Source organism: Lichenostomus cassidix, chromosome 4, assembly GCF_008360975.1.
Source record: "Lichenostomus cassidix isolate B80296 chromosome 4, HeHo_3.0, whole genome shotgun sequence".
Taxonomy (NCBI): domain Eukaryota; kingdom Metazoa; phylum Chordata; class Aves; order Passeriformes; family Meliphagidae; genus Lichenostomus; species Lichenostomus cassidix.
The window spans coordinates 49,312,537-49,337,430 of NC_139484.1; the positions used below are offsets into that span (position 1 = coordinate 49,312,537).

Here is a 24,894-nt window from a genome sequence, read left to right on the forward strand (position 1 = left end):
GTATTAATCATTCAGATCAGTCCAAGTACAGCTTTTCCCATAACTTTTTATCATTCTTTCACATGGTATTTGGTTACTTGCAGTGCATAACTTCCTTTGATGGAGTTTTTAATTGCAAATTAATTTAATCAAACGTGGTGATAATGGACTTCTTAAATTGCCTCACACAGCTCCTCAGAACCAAACTGCAAACAATTATATGCTCTGGAAGACATTATTGATTTTTTGCCTTTATTAGGGAAGAGCACAATGAATACTGAGTTCAATGTGGGGTAATCCCACACACAAGAGCTGTGATCCTCTTGAAAAAACATCAGCTCCTGGTTTCTGACACCAGATTAAAAGCAGTTCTTACCAACAACCTATTTTTAAATGGTGAAAGGCTTTTTGTGTGTTACCCTCTCTAATTATCTTCCAGAGATCATCCCCTTGTTTTAGTTTCAGACCACTACTGTACTTACCCAGGTCAATAAGAATTGCATGCTGTTGAGAAGTTAGTTGTTTTAGCAGTTCTTTATAAGGTGTGTCCTTTGGTTGTTGTTTACTTGGAAACTGATGTTTAAGGTGGTATTGCTCTGCTAGAAACTTCCATATCTCCCCACGGTGGTGACGTGGTACTCCTGAGCAGAGAAAGCAACTAAACCAGTAATTTGTACTCCTACTGAGGGGAAAGCAATTAAATCAGTAATTTGTACTCCTACTGAAGGTTCTGCTATAGTTGAACTAACAGGATTGAGGAACTGAAGATCCATATCTGCTAGATAGGCAGGCAGATCTCTATTTATTACATCCAGTGGACCATAGAAGTAGATGAAACTACAGTGCTTGTACTTCCTCAACCAGTGGTTCCAAGACACCAGCACCATTACAGGAGAGATTTAAGGCAGAAAGAAACCCTATGAGCTGCCTACGGTTAACACATCCAGTCTGAGAAACACTAGAAGTAGCATCAAGAAAAGTTATATGCTTATCTCCCATTTTTCCATGTAAAGTACACAATAAAGCACTGCAATAGAACTAATTCACACTTTTCACTAGCACAGCACTGACCCTGCTGTTAGGAGAATGTTTTAGGAAGGTGGGATGCACACATACCAAAAATATAAACAGGAACAAATGAGATGTGATCTAGAGACTACAGCACAAGGCAGATAATCAGATAGCAATTATTGTATTTCTAGTTTTCCTATTGGCTTGCTCAATGACTGGTGCACATAAAAATGTTTTAAATCTTGAATTTATTTCTCTTTTAAAAGGGATGATGCTACTTAACTATTTCACATAAGTAATGATAGCCTTCATTTTTAAACTGTATGTAAACCTCAGAGTATAATTAATTCAGCACTAGACTGGCATTCACTATTGAATCATCTACACAAGAAATCAATGCACTTTCTCTTGGGAAAGTATTCTGTCTAATCCATGATGCAATGGTACCAGATATTATACTTTAAAGTAACTTATGGCTTGAAGTTTATATGACTGACTCTTTTTTTCTGTATAAATGTAACGTAGGGAGGACAATCACTGTAGGAGAAATCAAAACTTACTCAAGCATACAACTTACATAGAAAGACAACAAAACATATTACAATTTGCTATTGTTAGAAATCTCGACTTACCAAGTAATTTTAAATGGGCAATTTGTATTAGCTTGCTTGTATAATTGCACACAGTCAGGTGTAACACCAAAATATTACACTTCTGACAGTGGTTAAATCTTGACGCCTCCTTTACATTAAATCCTTTAAATCCATTAAATCCTTTATGCCTCCTGGAAAGCTTTGTATAGAATTATAAAAAGCTCCTTGGAGTAGCTGTCTTCACTGTTGGCTACATACAGCACTCAGACTAAAGCCTTTGGGTCCAACCATAGCAAATGTAACACTGAGTAACAGCCCAATTTCTTAGAACATTTAAAAAACATCCTTAGGTTGTATTACTTTTGATGCACTGGAGATAGGGGTGGTTGCTCAGCCCTGCAGTTGTGAGGAAGGCTGTAAGTGGTGTTTGCAAGGACAATCCATTCTTGAACTCAGAAAAGGCAGTTCCGCAGAGATACCCATGTCTACTGTTTTTGTACAGACACAGTAGCCAGGCTGGAACAGAGAATTTCCAGAAAAGAGTGCAGAGGGCTTCTTCAGTTATTTACACAGTCATTTATCTAGCATTATCCAGCTATTTTTTTCTTTAATTGCAACTTTTAATTTACAAAATCAGATTGCAGTGATTGTGATACACTGAGGTAGTGTACAACTCTCCTGCAAGGGCAGATGTAATTCCAAACATTATGCTATAGCTCCAGTGATACAACTGCAGCCACCACTGAAAGGGACTGGTACTTGCATTTGCATAATCATGATGGTACCAAAAGCTGCTCCTTTTTTAGTCAGCAGCCTGAGGAACAGCACTAGAGAGAATCTGGTTATAAAGAGTGGTAAACTACTCCTGATATAACATACATGCATTTCAACAATTTAAAAAAAACCAAGCTGTGTTTACCTTGTCCAACAGCAGAGTGTATTTTTTCCACATCAAATTTAATCTTTGACCTTCCCGGTGTACTGAGCATTTTTTCCCAAATCAAAGTTACATCTTTTAAGCATGGTGTGATTTCTTCGTAGTCAAGTTTCAGACGTCTATTCTGCAAATTGTTTTCAGATGCTAAAAAGTGATATAATGAATGTAGCAATTAATATTGTTTACTGTTTGTAAAATGGATTAATTTAACTTACCACTTCATCGTGCAATCCACCTGAAACATTACATATCTAAATTTTCATGATTATGGAGTGGGGTCGGTTTGTTTGGTTTTTTTGAAAATATTATACGCAATATTAATAGTGTTTGGCCAGTTAAATTAAATTCCCTACCGCTAGTCAACTTCTAAATATGAAGAAACATGAGAGATGATTACTAATGAAATAAACAAGATTTTTCATAACAGGAATTTTCATTTTCCCAGCTCTTGAAAAAAACAATCAGTGTAGAAAACCATCAGCAAATAAAAATACAAACCCAATTTAGTCCTCTATTTTTTATGCATACAGCTCCATAAGAGTAATGAGAAAGTAAAAAACTTTAAAGGTGATAATTCACAGATTTACAGATTACATAAAAAGGAAAGTTCAAGTATAGAAAATTACAGAGCCCTGAACACAAATAGAACTATAAGCACTATATATCCATGAGACTCTCCTGAAGTCTCCAAACAACTAATCAGAGAAAAGGACAATGGATAACTCAATCTTAAGTATGACAGTTTAGATCATCAGAGCTCCTGAAGCAGAGATCCACTGTACTACAGGTGATTTTCCTACATTAAAATTTATAATAATATTGCACTGTATCTTCATGTGTTATCTATAAGGGATTTAAAAAAATTAAACAATAGCTGGGAAAGCATAAACAAAACATGGCAGAAATGAAAATTATTCTGTAGCTGAGTGTAATTCCAAAGTTTAGAAGTGTAGTGAGAATTTCAAAGGGAATCTTGGTAAAGCTTTTAAGTTTTGTTCCTGCAGGGGCATTTTGATACTCTAATGTGCCTGGAAGAAAGACTTTATTAATGGTAATAATCTAAACTAAATAATAAAACATGTTTTGTGACAATGGATGAATTTGTTTAGGTAATAAAAAACAGAAGAGGAGAAAAAGAGGTGTAGTTCAGATGAGACACAAATATGTCAATCATCTATTTCTGAAAGGATGAAATGCTGAAAGAAAATGCTATATAAGGAAACCAAGACGAAGCTATAAAGAGAGCACTAAGGAGTGACATAAACAGTGGGAAATTTATGGAGAAATTAACAAAATAGGTTTCAGTTTTTTAAGTAGGCTGCAATCTTGCTGAGTACTCGATGCATCTAGTTCCAGGACAAGAACAGCTCTCTACTTTCAAAAACAAGCAGAGCAAAAGTTCAAGATACATAAAAGTCTGAAAAGGCTCTACAGCATTAACCAAAAATTAAAAAGTAATTCTCCTACAAATAACACAATTTGAAACTATGTTTATGAAATAGTGTATCATGAAGTGACCATGTTTTTCAATTAATTTGCCATGATGTATTTACAATACTTCTTTGCTGTGAGGGTGCATTTCTGTAATGGTAATACGACACTCTTATTTTGAAGACATTCTGCCACATATCATAAGCCTGCTGTTACTTTTGATGATTTCACAGTATGAACTCACAGAATCACTCCTATCTATTTCAGTCATGAGACAATATATTTTAAAATGTTATTATGTTATCTTTTGCTAATTTAACTCTCTATTATTTGTATATTCAACTCCTTTATATAAATTTACAGTTTAAAATTGCCTGAAATTTACATTACATAATGACACTATCAACACACTCAGCTTGTTCTGTGATCTGTATCTGCAATTAAGGTTTTTTAGATTACTGAATTCTGAGAGTCACAAAGGGTTATCTTGTCCTGTCTTCCCACTGACAACACAAGCTTCTAGATTTTAAAACCTGAGAAAGAAAAGACTTTATATCAAGGAAGTGTACCTCCTATTCCTGTAGCTGGTTTCACATCTGAATGACTTCATTCAATGAGGTTATTCATGTGAGTTATGAGGTTACCTAAGTGTTTGCAAAACTCAGACCTCAGAGTATTTAATTTTTAATTCAGTGATTAAATACAGATCCACAAAATACAAGCACTCATAGTTTTATTATAGCTGTGTGTCCACACTGGAAGTGATTCAATCTATCTAAACTATTTGTCAACTTCTTCACATTTTTGTTGGGTCAAAACCAACATATTTATAAATCAGAATATTAAAAAAACCATAAAACACAGATGGTATTGTATGAATATAACTTTAAAAAATGGCATTTAAATTTAAGCTCATATGAAAACGAACTCGGAGAAATCTTCTAATGTTTCATTTTTTGCAAACAACTGTTTTCTGGTGCTTGGCAACTCTTCAGACTTTACTGCTTTATTCAGTCTTCTTATGCTGTGTGCAAAAATGTGACATGAGGACTGAGGTGAGAATAAACCTTTATCAACAAGCTTATTCAGATACTGACACTACCCAATTCCCAGTAGCACACATAAACACTACCAGGAAAGATGCTGTGCTTGCTGCAGCAGTCATCTGCTGTTTTCAAGTACTGTCTCACCATCTCAGGTCTTCATGCAACAGCTTCCTAGGACAACTTCCTCACTCCACAGGGCATACAGAACAGCCTGTGCCTTCAGTTCTGCCACAGCCACTTTGTTTATTCACTAACTAGCTTTTCAGACGTACTCATCTTAATTCATCGTGATGGTTTTGAAATTTTTTTTTTAGGCAGACAAAATTTGAGCATCTAGTTAAACTTGATAAAATGTGTATGGATATTAATGACCTGCAATTGCCAAAAATTTGACTGCAGGCTGTAGATTCAGATAACATAAATACAAGAGAAATTTAAAAACAATCAGGAGTATAAATACACAAAACAGAGCCATAAAAAAATTTAAGAAGCTCACTTACAACAGCACTGTTCTAAGCTGAAGAGATTGTACAAATCATTTTTCTCAGTACCTCTTCTCCAGAAGGTCTCAGCCTCTGGCCAAGGACACTGTATATTTGGTATCCATTGCCATATTTTATTTTAGAGGATTAGCTAGTACATTGCTGGTAACATGCCTGTCACCTGTGGGGCTGTTAGGAAACTTGGGTATCAGGTGTTCTTCAGATAGCAGGGTTGAAACAGGAGAGCTATACTGCTGGGAGCAAAGAGGCTACAGGTGGGCCAAGTGCTTTGGGAGGCCATATCCAATGTCTGAGAGGTGTTTTGTCTTTCCAGCCACGTGTCTTAGCCTGAGTTTAAAGAAGGATTTCATGTTTGGTGTACTGACCTTTTCACACAGCTGGGCCTTCTCTCTACATGCTTCTCAGAAGTCAATCCTTCCTCAAGTTTACAAGGCAAAGAAGAATTGCCCTTTTCATGCCAGGTACCTCCCCTTTAGAGGTTTCAGGTGCCTACGCCCTTCCTGAACATCTAAAACCACCCAGATAAACACTTCTGTCCTCATCATTCATATCTTCAAAGGAACAGCTCTCAAATGCAATCACTTGTGATTCTGCATATAGCTGTTCTTTATGTGTAAAAATTGCCACCAAAATGGATTTGTTGCAGCTAAGTCATTCACAGAAAAATTGTGGTTAAGAACAACTGCAAATTACAGTTTCTCAAGTTCCTTCTCATCACCTTTTGACTGATCTAAGTCATTAGTGCTCCACAGAAACCTTGCCTGCACAGTGTGGGTACTACTGAAGGAACCCACAGTTTCAAGTCCACAACCACTTCTTTAAGAACTTCCACTGAGCCTCAAGACTGGCTAAACACAAAGCTGCAATGACCAGTACTTAGACAAGGACCTGTGGGTGTGCATGTAGGGAAGAATTCAGTTCATGATAGTGCTTGGGCTGAATTCCTTTTGAGATCTTCTAGATACCAGTCTAAAAAGCCCCAGCCATGGTAAACCTAAGAGAGTGTCACTTAAGATCAAGTTAACAAATAATAAGGTGAAGTATTAAAAAAATAAGGGTCCATTGTCACCTACACTAGTAAGTACTGAGGGAGATGTTGCCAATCTGATTTATCTGGATGTTCCTAAAATACTTCAGTAAGGCTTGGTGCAGGCCACTGCCAAGGCCACAGAGAAAACCAAAAGGTGAACTTGTATTGCTGTAAGGTGCAGTACCCACGAACTTCACCAACCTTGTAATTTCTGGTTTTCTTTCTCCATTCTGAGGAGCAGTATCTGCTGAATAATGGCTTTCTTCCACAGTTCACGAAGCTCATGGGGTGTCCGTTTCCTTTCTTCTTTCACTGGTCCAAAGGGGCCATCTTCACACACTGGTTCCAATGGGGATCTGGGTGGAAGATCCCCCAATTCACAGTAATCTTTAAAAAAGAGAAGCTGTTGTTAACTACTTGGATGTCATGTACAGGCGAATGAAGGGACACAATTTGAAAGATTGCACACACATATATATACACACACACTCATCTACATATATACACCAACTCATATACTTATTTTTATATAGATAGATAAGAGGTAAGCAAGGTTTCCCAAATGACAGTTACAAGCAAACCTACAAGCTGCTTCAGAACAAGAATCATATGGGCTAAAGCCTAGAATAACTTTTTCTATAGCCTGGTAAAAACATTGTACCACACACCAAGACCATGTCTTGCTAATTACAACTTTACACACAAAGAACTGAAAGGAAAAGGCAAGTTTGAGAATTTACAAAAACATAACCTACAGCTGAAATGTGGCATGACTCAAAGAGCAGATAAAATCAAATATAGCACCCACATAATTGGAAGAATAATCTCTAAAGCGTGTTTAACAAAGAAAACACACGCCCTTAGCTGCACAAACACACCACCACCTAAGGCCATACAATGGGATGATTACCAGGTCTTAAAGTAAATAGGCGGAAAGAGAGACAGGCATTTAAGACATGTTTGTTTTCACTTCTCATTTTTAACCATACCATAACCTTTTGTACTTTTTCTTTTGGCTTCAGCTGGCTACCACAAAATATATCGTTTTGTCAAGCATGCAAAGTAATTCTAAGACTGAAAACATTACGAAAGAAAGTGAACATTAAATAAATCTCAGGCAAATTGAAAAATAATTTATTTTTAGGGGAAGGGAGATAATATTTTTAGAGAGAAGTAGAGTGGGTCCAAATAGCACCTATTTCCTTACACAACATTTATTTGCTTACCACCACAGTTGAAGTCTAGGGCAAAATTATACGTACAAAAAATAAGTGTAACATTTTTAGCTAGCAGAACAATTTAAACCTTTACAACCTTTTAATCTGGATACCGGTGTGGATACCTATACTTCTGGTACCTATACTTCTGGTATCTACAGCATTTCAAAGAACAACGAACAACACTGGAATGAGAATTAGGCAACGGTCAAATATTTGACACTTTAATGGCAATCACCACGTGTTGCAAAGAAAGTAGGAAAACTGACAGGTGCACAGAAATACAGCTAATTATGAAAAATATTAATACAATGAAGAGACTGTATTATATCCATTAAAAGAAACTGGGAAATATTAATTTTTTTCTTTACAAGTAAATGGAAAGACTTCTGTGGACTAAGATCTGCAGTTATAAAAGAGATACAGGCAAATGTCAGCAGGTAGAGAAGGTACACACACTCGATAATTCTCAACTTGTATTGACCATGAAAGGAAAATTATTTGATAGCTGGTTTTGATGCAATTGCTATACTATCAACAATGTTCTGTACACTTTTATGTAGAATTTCAAAATATAGGAGCTTTGATCCCAATTTTCCTTAGTGCATATTAAAAAATATTTAAAGGGAAATGCTCTTCAGGATAATGCTGGTGGAATTAACTTAAATTGTTGAATAAAATAAGAAAGAAATAAAAAGACAATCTTCAAGGAAAGTTGTTCATTTTATCTAAGGCTGCACACAAGAATAATACCATAAGAAAGAGGAATCAACAGAAGTGGTTATCATACACCACTGCAAAAAAGTAAAAGTGATCTATATAGAATAACCCTTATCTACTGTACACTGTCTGTGTCTATTCACATCTTACGTTCACATTTCACTCTCATGGCATCCAATATAGAATGCATGTAGTTCTTGGGGAAAACAAGTCTCTTCTACACATCCTCCTAAGAGTTTACGTATCTCTTGCAGAGTAGGATGTGTATTTTGGTTTTACGTGTGTATATATGCACTAATGTGTTAGAAAATAATAGTCTATGTCCAGATCCAGTTTATGGCTACCTACTTGCAAAAAAACCCCTAACCCCCCCAAAAACTAGGCTGGCAAAACACATGCAAGGAAATGGACTAAACACATTGCATTTCTAAAGCAAGAATGAACACATTCAACTCCTGAAATCTTCCTGTCTTTAATGTACACATCTCACGTCCTCAAGTCAAATTTTATGGATTGGTCTTCAAGTACCAAATTCACAAATTTATCAGAGACATTACTCACTTGTCCTTCAGTGATCAAACTGTGGCAACACCTGAAAAGCATTGCAAAGCATTAAGTACTGAAGACCATGGTCCTGCTTCCATTTAGGCTGAAAATTTCCCATTTGTTGCTGACTGATCTCATAAAACTAGTATTCATTAAAAGAAATAATGCCTAAGGCTATAAAAGAAAGCCAAAATGCTACAAAATTCTATAAGCTGACCATTTATGATAATCAACCCTACCTCTAATGCTTCTGTGAAGAGTCCTAGGATTGATTCTGCCTTCCAAACAGCAGCTCCTTTTCTATCTTTTCTTCCGCTTCTTATCACTTGTGGACATTTAACAGAAAGTCTAAAGTCTACTCTGATAAAGTGCAACACATTCAAAAGCTGCCTTCCTTCCTGTCTGCACACTGGCATGAGGCAGGAGTTACAGAAAGCAAAATGAACCTGTCTAACTGCTCAGGTGGCCTGTCGGGAGTCTGCAGAGTTGCATCAGCTGTTCAGCTGGTAAAGGAGGGAGGAAGGTGGAAAGTGAAGGTAATTCCTCAAAGCAAAGTAGAAAACTCAGACATTTGGTAAGTCAGCACTAACCCATGTCCGTGAACATACACGGTGATGGATAGACATGCCACCCAGCTTCCAGATCCAGAACAGACAAGAGCAGAAATACTGTAACAAGGAACTGAGTATTGCATTGTTATGCACAAGTGATCTGGAGGACAGCAGAGAAAGCAAAGATAAAGAGTAGAGCAGTTCAACTGCATGTAACTGCAACTGGGAGCTGACATTCCACTGAAGCAAACTGCCATGTGCTAAAACCCAAGCAATGTGCAGCCTTCAGAACTTTTATGAGATTAGTAAGTGCACTTACCAAACAGGATCTGAACGCTTCAGCACACACTGAAAGACTGTTTCCCTGTTCATCTGCCAACCTAGTCAGCTTTTGTTGACTCCTATTCCATGTTTGACATGACCCTAAACTCCTTTCAAATACCTTTCTTCCTTTCCTGCAGCTTCCATATAAAATTCTACCTCCATACCCATTACTCCTACAAGCCTACCACCCTTCTGCTCTCTAAGGTTCAGGATTTGGTGAATTGACTCAATAAGTATTAGTATACTTTATCAATGGTAATTTTATGGTAATTTTCCATTTGAGGTTCATACTTGGACTACACTTCAGAACTACTTTTCTGCATAATGCAATTTTACAATGTGGGTCAAAACCAAGCATTCCCTGAGAAACAGTGCACTTCATTTGGGAAAACATCATCTCTCTGGGGCTTGTGAGAACTTCTACAAGTATGGAATTGCAGATGACACGGCTCATGAACCAGCTGGAAATGTTGCACAAATGTTCTTGTGTATCCATATGTACCTCAAAAACACTCCTCTTATGCTTCCACCACCAAAGGACAAGGCCAGTAGGAACAATGGACTGAGATGGAATTTGTACAGCTGATCCACTCACTTACACTCAGCTGTTGGCCTCACATGGCAGTGCTTCAACACTAGAGGTGCAGAGTATTCCCTCACTCCAAATTTAAGAGTTTTGTTTAAAACTCTTATGTGGAAAGATGACACAAAAACCAAAGTATAAAGAAGGAAATATCATGATATATCACTACCAGGGACCACACTAAAGAAAGTCTGTACATGTAAAGCTAGTGGATGACTGCCATAGTAATTCAAGCAGACAATATCTGACCAGTAGTGATATGAACAAGGATATTTCATTTGTAAATGACTAAGAAAATATCAGTTTATCAAATATTTTCTTAATCAATCCACCTTAGTATTAAACAAGGTTTTCCAAAAACAAGAAGAAAAAAAGGGAACTCACTAAGAGAAATGACACACACAGAGTAAAACACCAACAGAAATGACAAATCCACCTAAAAGCCTAAATTTAAACAACATTCTTTTAGACACACTTAGTCTAACCAACCTCAACTATGAAAACCAAGAAAACAAGATTCATCTTTGACTAGAAACTGCAACACTTCAAGTAGAAAGGAAGGGCTGATAGGGAGGAGGCTCAATAATAATGCATCACCACCATCCTCACTGTGGAATTGTTTACACATGGCTCTCTACATGCAGTGTTTACCAGTCACATCCGCTCTCCGGGGTTAAAGACTCAGACAAGATATGGTAAGAATGTGGACAGAAGAATCCATTGAGCCTTTTATTTACTGTATTACGTTCTTTTTCTTTGTTGCATTTTAAACTTTACAAAATTCAGCTTGGCAAACAAACAAGATAATTTCCCAGTCACTTAAGATTCAGTCGCCAAAAGAAAAGACATTAACAACATCCTTAGTTCTCTTCAGGTTTTCCATTCAGGTAGTGCAACACCTTCCTTCATACATGGTACAGAAATAAAGAGGAATGCAAACTTCTGTAACCAAGGATATAATATTCCTATTACTTTATAAAGATGCCCAGAATATTTAATTTCATAATCAGATGTGGTAATGTGACCAGGAACCTTCTGTAACCAGAAACCTTCAGATACAGAATCACAAGAAGCAACAAGTTCTTCTAACCTGACACACAACTTAAAGCAATGGCTGAATGAGGAATTCTTGAAAAATCGTGTATTTCAACACTGTCAGTTAAAATCATCTCTGAAAGATGCTTTGGACTTTTTCTTTTAAAGCCAAGAACTTCTTAAGAAGTACTCACTAGCTCCAGATTAATCTCATTTACTAATATTATCAATCCCTGAGAAAGGAATGCCCTGATATTTCAATGGGCACAGAAGCCATCAAACATTAGTTGTGCACTTACTGGTTATAGCCAAACTCCTCTGCCACAAATCAAGATTGAGAGCACATATTTGCTCTGAAAGGGGCAGAACTGAGTAATCAATTATAACCAACTGGCTTTAATTAATAATAATTGTGTTGCTAAAATAGCATTGGTAAACACATTACAAATAATTTACACCCTATAAACATTCGAAGCACAAAATGCTAAAGCAGCAATTTATAGTATTTGCAATGCTACTACAAAATTATTTTTAAAAATTTGCTTAAATAATCAATATAGCCCACACCCACAAAGCACATAAACAGATAGGTAGGTGTTAACTACAGCTGGTTTCAAGAATAACAGTTCTGCAAATTCAAACTTTTCTTCAGCACTTAGGATTTAACAGTTTGCCACTTGTATCTGACAGAGACTGAAACCAAATTAATTTTGATCAATGAATCAAGTTCATTTTTCTGTACAGAGATACTTGTACTTTCTAAACCAATTATTTTCTGCAAGTCAAGCTCTAAAATAAAATGTAGTTGATTTTTTAATCTGCATTTATTTGCTGAGTATTGCTAAGTGACATGAAGCATCTCATTCCTTTGAATTTCAATTTCTTTCACTGTTGAATAGGTAACTTCATCACATGCCCACCTTAAAACATCACATGCCCACCTTAAAACACCTATTCTCCAACCTAAAACTGATACAGTTGTTACTAAAATCTTGTTGACTACTTCCAACACACCTCCCTCAGTAAGAAAGCTCCAACAAGCACCACTACTTTCCCACCATTTCCTTCAAAAACTATTCACATCCCCCTTAAATCTAGCAACTGGCTTGACTGTGCTTGGAGTTTCTGTCAGTCTGCAAAACAGTTCTCCTACTACGACCAATACTGAACCGTCCATACGTGAAAAGTGTAGCTAAAATTGTCACACAGAGATTTGTAGATGCTGAATAAATGTATGTGCACGATGAAGTTTCATGATCAGTGTACCCTGATTTAAGTACATCCTGCTCCTGAGCAGGGTAAAGGCACCCACCCTACCTTCCAGACACCTGTCCCTGCCTGCTCTATTGCTTGTGTAATACTGTGAGTGGGACTAGAAAACTGATCCAACTGAAAATTAGGGCCTTTGGGTGTGTCCATACTTCATCTGGTTTAAAATGGTCACTGTGTTGTTGTTAGCTTCACCTTTTTACCAGTGAACAGAGAACTAAAGAGACCATTTGCATAATTTAAAAAATGTGGCTCTTGAGTGATGCTACAGAAGTAGGAACATCTGGCTGCAAGTAGGGTGGGTAGGTACAAAGGTCAAAATCAAATAACTGAAAAAACACATTTATTACTTAGAATGCTTAAGACAGCAAGTAGAAGAGACAGAGCTTTAGAAAAAGAGAATAATGAAAACCTTCTTTCAAAATAAATATAGTATTATAACAGATCAAAGAGTGATCCATTTTGCAAGCAGCCTCTGATTCCCTTTTTTCATCTCTCCACTTTGCAGGATTCAACACTCATTACACTCCCAGAAATAAATTAAAAAAAAATATCTGAAGACGTCACCGCGTGTCTGGAGGTGGCAGTGAGAGAAACGCTGCCCCCTGGTGCTCCCCACCGCTTGCAGCATCACAACCATTCCAGGGGAAGCAGCTAACAGCAGGAGTTGAGGCTGGATAATTTGAACTGTAGCTTGCTACAAGAGAACTAACATAATTCAACACTCCATCCTCCAGCTACCAGCTCTAAAGTATTAAAAGTCTCTGCAGATTATTTTACCCATGCAGAAAATTCTTTCTAGACACTCAAACTGGAGATCAGCTTCATCTTCACGCTTACCGGGGATCACCTGGCTCTCCTGCCAGGCAGCAAATTGCATAATAGCTCTCTGATGTGCTTCATTGTGAAGTTATGTATAGAAGCAGGGGAAAATAGCAGGGTAAGGGGGACGCGGCAAGAAGGAGGTGGCTGGAAAAGGGCCTGGACATGGGACATTGCTCCCACACCAACCAGAAGTAATGGTCTCTGTACAAGCTTTGTGTTGTCTCAGGCATGCTTGCCTTGCTGAACATGGCTACATCAGTCCAATCATCAGGGAAGGCAGGAATCTCAACTGACAAGAAGAAATGGTTTCCCAGCATATCTGTTTGCAGTATTTTTCTTCTGTAGAAAGATGCAGGACTGAACACCCTCCTTCGTGTACAGTAAATTCTTCCTTTTAAACAATGGTATCTGCAAAACAATGTGCTCCCTGCCTGGTAATTCATGATGCAACCCCCAAAGTATAGCCAGTAAACATTTTGCTCCACTTGAGCTGCAGAAAAAAAGGTTTTAGCTCTATTTATGAGCACTTCCAAAAGAATTAAAGGATCCAGAAGTGCAAGACAGTGGGACCCAGTGCTGCTTAAGCTGTTCAAGCTTTATGTGGCAACTCAGCATATTAGACTTTTACCAAGTCCAGTACCTTGAAAAAGTGAGATCAAAATTTCTGCAAAAGCTATCTACCAGTTTTCTGGCTTTTAAACACACCCCTTCCCCAGCTTTTTTCCTTATTCCCCGCCTGTAGAGTACCCTGGAGTAGAGCGTTGGCCATGGCACCTGAAGGGAAAAATTGGTCAGCAGAGTCAGAGTCTGTGAAGGGAAACATAAATCACAGATGTTCCCTTATTTCCCTCACTTCATGTTTACTTTTGCAGAACATGACAAACCATGTTATCTTTAGAACTTTCCTTGCCCTCTGTCCAATTTGGCTGAAATTGATCTTTTGGTGATACATCAGCTGTTTGTACAAATTAAAGGAAATCAGTCTAATAAGAGTAAGAAAGACAACAAACAACAACAAAAAAGGGACAGAAAGAACATGAAAGAAAAACAAGATGATGAATGATAGGTAGTTACATTTACTTTGGAATTAGAGAGGTTACTTAGTTAACTGTGGTGGTGAGTCCAATGTAAGACCAGCTGTACAGCAGCTTTCTTTAAGGCTACAGGGACTGGATAACAAGTGAGTATCCTTCACTGCCAGAAGTGTTCCAGGAGATGCATAAAAGTCCAGACAGAAAAGCCCAGTATTTGTCCTAAATAATAAAAAAAACCCCCTGACTCTGAGTTTTCCTCTGTTCATAAACTGAGCATATACACTGAAACAAAAACCAGAAAATGAATGAAGAAAAAAGGCCAAATATTTTGAATTGCTACTCCTATTAATAGCACATCCTGTTTTCCATGTTGGCCACACTTGTTTCTCCAACTATTCTGCTTACCCAGCTGTAGGTTGTTAAGATTGTATCTTGCAGCTATTATGTCTCAGAGGAAATGCTTGGGTAGGCAATTTAGGTTGATTTTATTTTCCTATTTAATATGGGAAGGTTTTGTGGCTTTCAAAAACAAGTAAGACTATTTCCAGTCACAAAGAGATGCATCAAACCTGTAAAAACAGTAGTTTCTCAAAACAGCCCTTCACATGCCTTTAAGTACAACATTGTATTCCACATGTATGTTTACACAACATGCTCCTGAGATAATTTCACTTTGAAGTATACTAAATTTGAGAGATATCTGTGCCCATATGCAGCTTACTTCACTGTCAGTCAAATTACGTTGCAAGCAGTGCATTAATGACAGAAACCCTTCTGTTATGTGCCCACTCCAGTTAATCAAGGTCTAACTTTTAAGATGCAAGAAAAACATCTCAGTGACATTAGGATGGTTACTTTTTACTACATTTACTACAACGTACTGTTCCTTTGTTTCCTTGCCCTTTTTCTTACTTCTTATGCATTGGCCTTAGAGATAAGTCGTAAGTCAGAGCTTACAAAGCTCATGCTGTGAAATTCAAACTCTCGTGAGCCAGAGACCCTTACCTAGAGGACTTTCCCAGGCACTCTTGGCCCCAGCATGTGCTGTACTATCTTACAGCTTACATAAAGTGCACGCACAAAATGATGCACCTGCATGCTTATGCGCAGTGATTTTCTTCTAGTCTGTGGTTCTTTAGCTCTACAAATTTTCACAAAATAATTATGGGAACAGTGGATAATTATGACTCAAGTGGCAAATGTCACAGACTGGAGCAGCATACATGAGGACCAAGTATGCACTACAGAAGTCAACTGAGATCATAAAAGAAATATAATTCCTACTGCTACACCTGGATTTTTCTAGTCTGTAGTTCTATACTCCAACATAGAACGGTGAAATAGAAGCATCATCTTCAGCACAATAACTTAGGATGCATTTTTTCCCCAAAACACATTAAAATAGCATGCAAAAAAATAATCTTTTCTGTGGCTAGTTAACGTGACACAATAGGAACAATGTTACATACAAAGCTGAAGAGTAAAAACTCAGCAGCTAATGAGCTTGGTATGACCAAAAAGTAGGTGGTACACTGCAGTGACAGTACAAACAGAACAGCAGGCAAATATGTCCCCTTGGTTGACACAATGATTCACACTTCACACACTATATACACTAATAAGCTCATGGAAGTCAACAAACCCAGACGTTACCATCGTATCTGCTGGGAGAGTCACATGCTTTCTGAGGGGTTGCCACTCGCAGGAATATCTGTTGCCTCCACGAATGCCTTCGAGTCCTTACAGGGCTCTCCGCATCAAGGGCCTGCTGGCTGTGCTTGGACTCGTAGTCACTAAAATTGCAGAACACAAAACAGTTTGTGAGGAAGTTACCTGGACCTGCCAGAAACAGTGACACAGTCTTCAGTGAATACATGAGCCATCACACGGGGAGTGCAGTGTGCTGTGCACATGCTGGGCCAAGCTCTCAGTGTTAGAAGGTGAAACTTGCTTTGCTTATACATGGCTGCAAATAGCACTGAGGTTCACAAACAGGAGCTGGCAGCTCTGTGCAGTCTACTCTCTCTAGTTTTATTAATTTTCAGTTTTCTTTTCAGCAGTGCATTAATCATAACATATTAAAGACACATACACAATAATGTAGTGTTACCATTACACTATTGACATGCCACCCACAAAACCTAGCAATTATTCACAGGAGACACAAGACTTGCTGATGCCTTTTATCAGTACACACCAAGGAGCTTTATAAACACCAACTAAACTTCCAACCTTCTGTGCACTGGGTATGCAATATATTCCCACCAACACAGACTGGGAGAAAAACTTTTAACCTTTGTGTTAGCAAGTCTACCTCTGAAATATGCAATAAACTTGGGAACAGTATCCAGAAACCTTGGATATTATTCCTTTGATGTTATCTACACACCATACAGAGGTTTTTATTCAGAATACAAAATGAGTGAAGAACAATGCTGTTTTTCTATTAAAAATCCCACTAATAACTTTCCCCTCTTAGAACTCTCAACAATTCATTGCTTTATTCCAGCCATTGGCTAAATGGTTACATGAATATTTGTAGAAGCTGCAAGGGATAAATGAAATTCATATAGCTCTGGCAGCAACAGGGAGGAGCATTTTACACATCATCCACTCCTTCCAATTTGAGGACACTGACATTGCTTAGGATGAATCATATATTCTCTTAACTGAAAATTCTCCTTTGTCAGGAATAATCACAGAAGAACACGGATGGAAGTTGCATGACCTTTGCAACATCAAAAACGGCTAAGGTCTGCAATCTTATGGGAGAGTAGTCTGGGATACCTTCATCATTTTGACAGCAATTACATGCAGAATACACGCAAGTGAACTGTTGCACAAATCAGGTTTTGCAAGTGCAAGAAGCATTTGAAATATTTCAGACAAAGAAATCTATGAAAATACAGTTTTACCTCCAGGCTTTAAGAGAGAGCCCTACCTTGTTGTGCTCCTAAAGTCAGAGGTGTTATTTTCATCTACAGGAGCCAGAAATTTTAAGAAATTTGGCACAGAAGAGGAAGAATGAAGCTTTTTCCTTAAGGCAGTACGGTAGGAGATGCTGAGAGTGCAGTTGGGAAAAGTATAGTTTAGAACAAAGAAGTATAAACCCACAGAATAAAAATAATACACATTCCTAAGTTTCAAACAAAAAGCAGCTAAATCCTGAAGGTCTGAATATCAAGGAAACCAAAGTCAAAACTAAAACTGCTAACAAAGTCCTACTTTGAAATACGTATTTGTTTGGGTAAACTAAAATGTTCCAATGTATATAAATGTATTTCCAGTGAAGTTATTATTCTTTGCTATATTCCAAGATTTTTAGTGCATGTTTCAAATAAATTCTTTTAATCCAATAAGAACCAATGCCAACTTTATCACATTTTCTTAAGTATCAGTTTCAATGACTGACTAAGTTTGGGGGAAAAGGTTAGGAAAATGATAATCAGCACACTGATAATCATTGTGCTGGAAAATGAAAAGTAAGACTTTGGCAAAAACCATTTTGTAAAGCATTAACAGGGAAACTTGGAACATTTAATTTAAAAGCTGAGCCTTCTGACTGATCATTCAGGATTGTAGCTCTATTTATGCAACAGACAGGAGCGCTAATCAAATTTCATCAACAGCCTTCTGGCCAATATAATTCTGCTTGTCTTTTGAAATAACAAGTCTGAAACATACTCAGAAGAAGGTTAATAGAAGGAAGTGAAAACAACTCAGACAATAGAAAGTTTTTCACCGAGTGTAAATATAGAAAACTACTTGTCTGATGATACTAGAAGACGTTTCTCAGAAGAGTACACCAAACCACGAGTAGGAGAACGTACTCCTCAAAAAGTAACTCTAAGAAATAACTATTTCTGATAAACTGTAATGATATATCTGGATGGCACTTAGTGCTGTTTCCTGAAGATGTGAATGGGATGGGGGGGCAGAACACTCTGGGATAATCAGTAGCATGAAGCGAAGCAGGTTCTTTAGTAGCTGGTATTGAGATAAAGAAGATAAGGCTTTAAGCATGGTGTGCCCTGTAAACAGGGTTCACTTACAATCACTTTGTAAATCCATCACAATTACATGGTAATTCCACTTAGAGAATTGGGAAGCTTGACTGTATTGATTTAAACTCATTAACCCATCTGACATCCCTATCAATTTCCATTTTCAGTCTTGTTGCTTAGATGTTCAACATGGTATATTCTTAATGATAGGGAAAGGGAAAGAGAAGTTGCAACTGTGTGTATAAAATCATTACCAAATCCACTTGGAAAAATTTGCTTTTGAGAACTTGACCTTCAGGATTCCACAAGTCCTAAAAAATTGAAGAGTGAAGAGGATACTATACACTCAAGTTCCTGCCCTGAGCTATGTCATATTTCTGAGGTAAAGCTGAATTAAGAGATACTATTTAGTACTCAGCAAATACAACTGAAGAAACTGGTGAAACAGCATCCTCAGTTGAGTATTTTCTCAGGTGTAGAAAAATCAGCACCTTGGGGAAACAGGAAACTTTCCCATGAGAGAACAAAAACAAACAATAAGCAGCAACAGCAACAAAAATTGCTTGCCAATGGCCAGTGACTGTTGACAGTGCTTCCAAGGACATTTGGTCTCATTAGCCTTTTGAGCTAAAATAAGCAGTTTTAGCTCAGTGGGTTAAGAAAGGGTTTCACAGTTTTAGATTTTTAGGGAGCTACTTAGTTTCAGGTTCTCAGGGAAACAAAGTGTTCATGTACTTTTCTCAGTGCTCTCTACATGTATTTTAATTCTAAGAAAGGAGGCATTGAAAAGTATAATTTGATACTGCTGCAAGTAACCATGACAAATGATGGGTTGATGCATTGGGGTTTTTGCTTGTTCTTGGGTTTTTGTTTTGTGAGGAGTGGTGATGGTGGTGGAGTTGTATGTGGTGGTTTTTATCTATTGGCTCTCCATAGTCCTGCTAGTTCTTGCCCCATTTAGTTAACTTGGTAAATTTGCCTTTAATATCAAGCACAGAAGAAAAGTAGTACGTTCTTGTGTTACCATGAACAAAGGACAGAACCAAATGCTTCAGGAAGGACAGAGTGAGCTCACAGGTTCTTGCCAACTTATCCCTCACACAATTTAAGGAGTGCTGCTGTCTGCTGCATAACAACAAATTACTTTGGAATAACTGGCTCTAAAGAAAGAGCCAGTGTCTGAAAGAATTTTATTGATTAAATAAATAAATTATCTAAGTAGCAGCTCTACGTTCAGTAGTGGAGCAGTTAACGAGTTCCCTCTCCCACTGGTCTATATTAAATTATTTTAATTATTTACACAATAGAACTTTATATTTATGACATAGGAAAAAAAACCCTACCCCAAACTATTTGCAGGTGCTAGCTCACCTTTTTTGTGCAAAATGCCCACTTTGTTCTCCACTTGAATTATGCCTTAGATATTTTAAAAAGTTGGGTGAAGAGGCCGAGGGATTAAGACGAGCTAGAGTAGGAGAACGTGCAAGTTGACCAGAAGAACTTTTAGATACGCCGACAGATTCATTCAAACCATATAGTGGGGATTCCAACCAGAACGATGGAGTTCAAGTAGCACAGAGCACGAAACAGAAAGAAAGAAAAGGAAGGAAAAAAAATGAAATCCCTTCTCTAATCTTTGAATCGGAGCTGGAATTTGCAAATGAGACATTTCCTATGTTTTTCACAGTTAAAGCAGTAACTCTAAGAACATGAACTTGTTTTAAACACAATCAGCAAAGTCCCAAATACACATTCACAGGCTTCAGCAAGGCATTTCAGAATATGACTAAATTAAAACTCACCAAAAAATGGCACTAATACCCCCACTTCTTTTTCCTTGCACGTGGTTCCCCTTGATTTCTATGATAAAGTCAGGCATATGATCAAGAGTTCTAATGAATGAGAAGTGAAATGCAACAGGATGAACTGAATTTAGCTCTGCTTTGAAAACGATTTTTGACTTGAGGTAAGCTGCTCAAAACCACTCATAAAACAGGACTTGTTAAACAGTCTGTAATTCCTGTGATTTTTGAGAACTTTAAGTATACTTGTCTCAGAAGTTTTCCATTTCCTCTGTTTCTGTATGTTTACTATGAAATGGAAGCAACAGGAATTCCTTTTAGGTTTGAGTTATGTGAGGCAGCAGGCACACTTGGGTCTTACTAAAAATTACATGACCGAATCCAAATAGAAAATACTAAGGAAATAAAAAATACACTTAATTTCTATCTGCATTCCTATAGTAAGATAATAACTGATTGAGCAAGAAGTTACAAGCTCTTGTGAAGATAACAGACCATCAACAAGTCCAAAACTGCACTACAAAAACATTGTAGGACTTTAGAATTAAAAAGGTTCAAGAAAAGGGACAAAAAGTCAACCCAGGTTATGTTTCCTTTCAAATATTATAATTATCTATTTTTTCACTATCATCATCCATTTCAGGCATGTTTGTTTACTGCTCTGCCTCCTGCAGGACAAAATGAGCTGGAACACAATGAGGTTTCCTACCATTCTGTGTAAATGAGCAGTTTGGGCAGTAAAACAGAAGCCTATGGACAGAAGTGTTTCCATAGTAATTGGAAAAAGCCAGAGAGAGGGATGAGAGAAGACTGCCATAAAGTTAAGAGGGGACTAGATATGCAGACCTTCGAAGGAGGACAGCTTGAAGAATATTCTTATTAAGGCAAGTAGCAGTTTGTTTTTGTGAGTAAAATCTAGACAGGCTCATTGAAAAGCTAGACAGGAGCCCCATCTCTACCAATAGTTAGGCACTTTATGTCACTTTTGTGTGCTATTTCAAAGTCACATATGAATTCACCAAGTAGTAAGGTTTTCAGGATCACAGAGGCTATTGGATTTTTCTCTGTAAACAGAAAACAAGAAGTAGCATTTATTTATACTGCTTACAGATCAAAACAACCAAAATTATTGCTTGGGCAAATATAACTGAATCCCTTAGGAGGAATCCTATGTCGTTCTTACAAGTAGTTTTGTGACATATACTGTGGAACTACACATCTTATGTCTCCTCTTCCCTGGGGAGCACACAGGGCTAAAGGTGTTTTTAGAGAGAATACCTACAAACCTCCAAGGAGTGAGTGACACTGCTGCGACACATCTCTTATCCATTAAGAGGACATACCTGGTATGCAATTATCATCCCCAAATATGCCCTCAACAAACAAAATCATAGCCTGCTTTCAATAAGTCTTACTTTCTTTTGTGAGGAGTCTCTGTGCTCACTGAGTGATACCTCATAAGTTTCCTCTGAGGAACAGATGGCGATGTTTCGACAGGTCCCAGAGATTCCTGGCTCTCTGTTGGTAAATGACTGAGTGTGTTCGCTCGCCTCCGAAAGCTCTGCTGAGGCAATGGAGCAGACTGCTCAAGAGAGGATGAATCCTCCACGCCACTGCAGAGATCACCCACTGATCCACTGCTCTTGACAGTGTTTTCTGCAGGAAGTGTAGGAAGTCTGTCTTTCTCCTTTTCACACAATGGTGGTTCCTAGCAGTGCAAGAAATAAGGTTATCAATATGTGGCTTTGGAATACATCTTAGAGATTGCAGTACCATGTCATTATTCACATCCCACAGAGACCTGCTTCAAACATGCACATTTTCACCAAGCTAGCTCAAAGAAACATATTTGATGTTTTATGTCTTTGTTATTCATCACTTAGGCCAACAAAGTAGAGTCTTTATTTTGCAGAGAAAATTTTGAGTAATTTTGAGAGTAACTGTATTTTTTTAGTATGTTGAATACAACTCAGAAGAAATAGGGTCAGAACAAAAGGGTCAGATTTGGCTAACAGTGAAAAGGGTGGCATTGAAGAGTACTGTATATTTAGAACCTCATCTTACTATATGATATTCCTCTTGTCTACCTGCAGATTCGTGCCAAGAATTTAAGCCTATGACTAGATGCCTGTTTCAATCCCAATCCGTGCATTTTTTTTATTCCTAACCTTGTATGTTTCCTACAGAATCAGCCATTCTTTCAGAAACATAAGCAGAAAGAACAGACCCTTGATTACATGAAGTCAGGAGTCTGCAGGTGAGCAGGCATTACAGCAGAATCAATAGCTATATATCCAAGCCTGCAGAGTGCTATGCTGCCTCCAGGGAAGAAGACTAGCTTCTTCTATGCTGTTTGTTTGTATTGTTTTATACAGATGAAAAGCTTTCCAATCACACAAACTGGGAAGTGACTCTACTTCTTGTTTTATGTTTCTTATGAATACAATCCTGCATTCGTGATAGGAACTTTCAGGGCTAAAACCAACCTGATTAGGAGAGGCAGCATGGTCATTATAGCATTTGTTACGCTGCAAACTGTTGTATAATGCAGATGATGTAATATAATATTTTATTGCACATATACAGACTCACACATTCATACAAAATATACGTTATATACAGTACAAGGCACTTCTAATTCAGTAGCACTTCACTGATTTTTAACACAGGGAACAGAATGAAAGGTCTGAAAGCAACTTGAAACATTTTACATCTGACCATATTTCACACTAGATTAGTTGTTTCAGGGAGTACTTTTTGAAGTGTCTAAATATGTACTATTAGCCCAGGCTTTACTTACTTTACTTGTGCTGCTTAAGGTACTGGACACAGAGCTGTCCAAATCCACAGAACCAGAACTGTCCAGTGGACCTCTGGCTTTACTGCCCTGTAGAGATAAAGCACATCAGCAGTTAAGACTATGATATATGTGACATTCCAAAGAGATTTGGGTAGCACAGTTGGGGTCTGTAATTTTCAAAGAGAGCATTAAATTAAATTTCCTGAAATGACTAAAAATACCCTTTTTCCTTATGGAAAAGAAGATTCATTCAGGACAGTCTCTGACAATTTAAAGGACCCTGTAGAATTATGGAATGCTCCTGGGCAATGATGTGCATCCCATGTACATGAATATTTACATGTACATGAATATGTACATGAATACATATTTCACACATACAATAACTACTGTTAGAATACCTTCTGTATAAGGTACTTACGAAGATACAGAAATATGAAAAGGATGTCTGTAATAAAGAACTGAATCCATATAAATTTAGTACACAGCAAAACATAATTTCTGGTATTATCATTTCAGTGCCTACAAATCCGAAAGCATAAATATTTCTGTATAATCTGTCAATAATATTTTTGTATCATTTGTTTGAGTGATGTTTTTATGAAACAACAAAAAAAAAAGTTATTCAAGAAACCTACTGATGGATTCTTATGTGCTAACACAATTCTGGAACTTGTATCTTCCTAACCTTAAATGGTATAATTTTTTAATGTTCTGAAGTTAAAGCTCATGCTCTCTTTGAAGTTTTATTCCAGGTAAAATATAAAATGTTATCCTTATTCACAACAGTGACTATCTCTCTTCGAAGTTCAGCCAAAACTTCTGGCTTCAGATATGATCAAAATCAAGAATTTCCATCAAAAAAGCAGTAACAGTAAAAATGCAACCAATATACAGCTGTACTTATGTGAAGGTAGCTTATACCAGTCAGCACAAAACGGAAAAAATTAGAACAGTACTATAATTAATGTAACAACACTAACATTATGTTTCATATCCTGAAGGAGGATTTTATAGGGGTGAATTCTAGGAATGCTGTCTGGGAAGTAATTAGGGGAGATACTAAACTAAAAATCATCTCTAGATGTATAATATAACAGGAAGACCATGCTTTTGCTATTATTTGTCTTAGGAGAATGGGTTAGATATGGTGCCTGAAACAAGCTTAGAAAACCTAGTTTTGCCACTACAAATTGCTTGTCTACAAACCAATAAATTGTAGTAGATATTGCTTCAATGTAACTTTTTGCTGACTGCAAATGAGAATGTCCAATTTCTGTTCCTAAATATTTCTTGTTTGGCATGCCACAACTCTCTTGTTTTAAGGGAGAAGGTATGATTTTTTTTAATCCTTTGTCTTTCCAAGTCTCCTACTAATTTTCTCAAACTTTTCTCATGAGGTGCAAAATGAAGTATATTTGAATGAGAAGACACTCTGTAGGTTTAAATAGTGCTTAAACTTGACATCTGACTCAATTTCAAACTGCTGCTGTTCACTTTCAAGCAGGTAATTTCAGTGATCTGTTCACAATAAATGTTTTCACAGAATCACAGAATTAACTAGGTTGGAAAAGAATCACTATCACATCACAGGAAGCTCAAGTTTTTTCCACTAATCAGTATTTCCAGACACTGACAAGGAATTTTACTTGGT

General features: G+C 37.3%; 1 protein-coding gene across 9 annotated transcripts in view; it reads right to left on the minus strand.

The window, feature by feature from the left end:
• The window catches only part of TBC1D1 (TBC1 domain family member 1), a 97,770-nt gene that overhangs the window by 13,301 nt on the left and 59,575 nt on the right, over positions 1 to 24,894 (minus strand). For 5 of the 9 annotated variants that reach the window (XM_085059168.1, XM_085059166.1, XM_085059167.1 and 2 more), the window contains 8 exons: positions 23,241 to 23,327; positions 21,856 to 22,148; positions 20,010 to 20,138; positions 17,576 to 17,695; positions 16,288 to 16,427; positions 6,732 to 6,917; positions 2,503 to 2,664; positions 462 to 620 (listed from right to left, as the gene is read on the minus strand). In XM_085059168.1, the coding sequence (XP_084915294.1) occupies positions 462 to 620; positions 2,503 to 2,664; positions 6,732 to 6,917; positions 16,288 to 16,427; positions 17,576 to 17,695; positions 20,010 to 20,138; positions 21,856 to 22,148; positions 23,241 to 23,327 (1,276 nt within the window). The remainder of the gene's footprint in view (positions 1 to 461; positions 621 to 2,502; positions 2,665 to 6,731; positions 6,918 to 16,287; positions 16,428 to 17,575; positions 17,696 to 20,009; positions 20,139 to 21,855; positions 22,149 to 23,240; positions 23,328 to 24,894) is intronic. The other 4 variants (XM_085059169.1, XM_085059170.1, XM_085059172.1 and 1 more) reach the window with 4 other exon arrangements.